General features: G+C 41.9%; 1 protein-coding gene across 1 annotated transcript in view; it reads right to left on the bottom strand.

Annotated features, from left to right (window-relative positions):
* Positions 1-377: 377 nt before the first annotated feature.
* Positions 378-1,111, bottom strand: part of WALSEDRAFT_31550 (hypothetical protein) — a 1,242-nt gene continuing 508 nt past the window's right edge. Inside the window, exon 2 of the mRNA XM_006956819.1 lies at positions 378-1,111. Coding sequence (XP_006956881.1) covers positions 455-1,072 — 618 coding nt within the window. The 5' untranslated portion in view covers positions 1,073-1,111 and the 3' untranslated portion in view covers positions 378-454.

The raw sequence follows: 1,111 nt of genomic DNA, 5'->3' as shown, positions 1-1,111 counted from the left end.
AAAAAATGATGATGATGATGATGATGATGATGAAATCTAAATATATTGTTAAGACGATACAAAGTTAAACTGCGTCCATCAATACTTCTTAAAGCATGAGGATTTGGATGGCATGTTGAATTGGTAGGAAGCGTTTCTTGACTAGTGTCGTAAAATGTCTTGATGATTTGCGTGTCCGGGAATTTTCTCGGTTACGCCGAACCACTGGAGTATCTTGGGTACGTAGTCAATTGCGGCTTGAAAAACTCGTAAAGGGCTTGAAGAGCTTGTGCGTTCCTAACAAAAAATGATGATGAAATCTAAATATATTGCTAAGACGATACAAAGTTAAACTGCGTCCATCAATACTTCTTAAAGCATGAGGATTTGAATGGTATGTTGAATTGGTGGGAAGCGTTTCTTGACTAGTGTCGTAAAATGTCTTGGTGATTTGCGTGCCCGGGAATTTTCTCGGTTACGCCGAACCACCGGAGTATCTTTGGTGTGTAGTCAATTGCGGTTTGAAAAACTCGTAAAGGGCTTGAAGAGCTTGTGCGTTCCTGAGCATTGGACCTAATTCGAACCGAACGTTGATCTTGGTTATCTTTCTTCGTAAGGTAATTCTTGCCATTATGTGTCTTCTACATATAAATACTCTGTGCGAGATGCTATCATCTATGCCGCACGTCCTGCATTTCGGTGAGTCGATTAGCTTGAATCGGTATCGATATGACTTAGTCGTAGGGAAGTGACCTGTACGTAGCTGGGTTGCTAGGCACCGTGTCGCTCTGGGTAGTTCATTGAGGATCTTAGCAGTTTTCGCAGCTGTCAGCTTTCCGGCTGATGTTTTTGAGGTATTGGACTTGATGACTGACAATTTCGAAGCTTCGATTTTCAGTGGCGCTGTATAGCGTTCGCGCATTCTGCGTCGCATTGCTGAGTATGAAGTACTAAGTGTGAAGTCAATGTTGGTGTAATGATTACATTTTGTCCTTCCCTCGTTGGCTGTTCTATCAGCTAGTTCGTTACCATAGATGCCCGTATGTCCTGGGATCCAGTTCAATTGGACTATGGTTCCTTCTCTTCCTTTCATTCTTTTGATCCTTTCGATTTTGTCAAGTACTTGTTTTAT

This window comes from Wallemia mellicola, assembly GCF_000263375.1.
Source record: "Wallemia mellicola CBS 633.66 unplaced genomic scaffold WALSEscaffold_4, whole genome shotgun sequence".
In the NCBI taxonomy this organism is placed as follows: domain Eukaryota; kingdom Fungi; phylum Basidiomycota; class Wallemiomycetes; order Wallemiales; family Wallemiaceae; genus Wallemia; species Wallemia mellicola.
The sequence above is the reverse complement of the archived record's forward strand: the minus strand, read 5'-3'. Positions and strand labels throughout refer to the sequence as shown.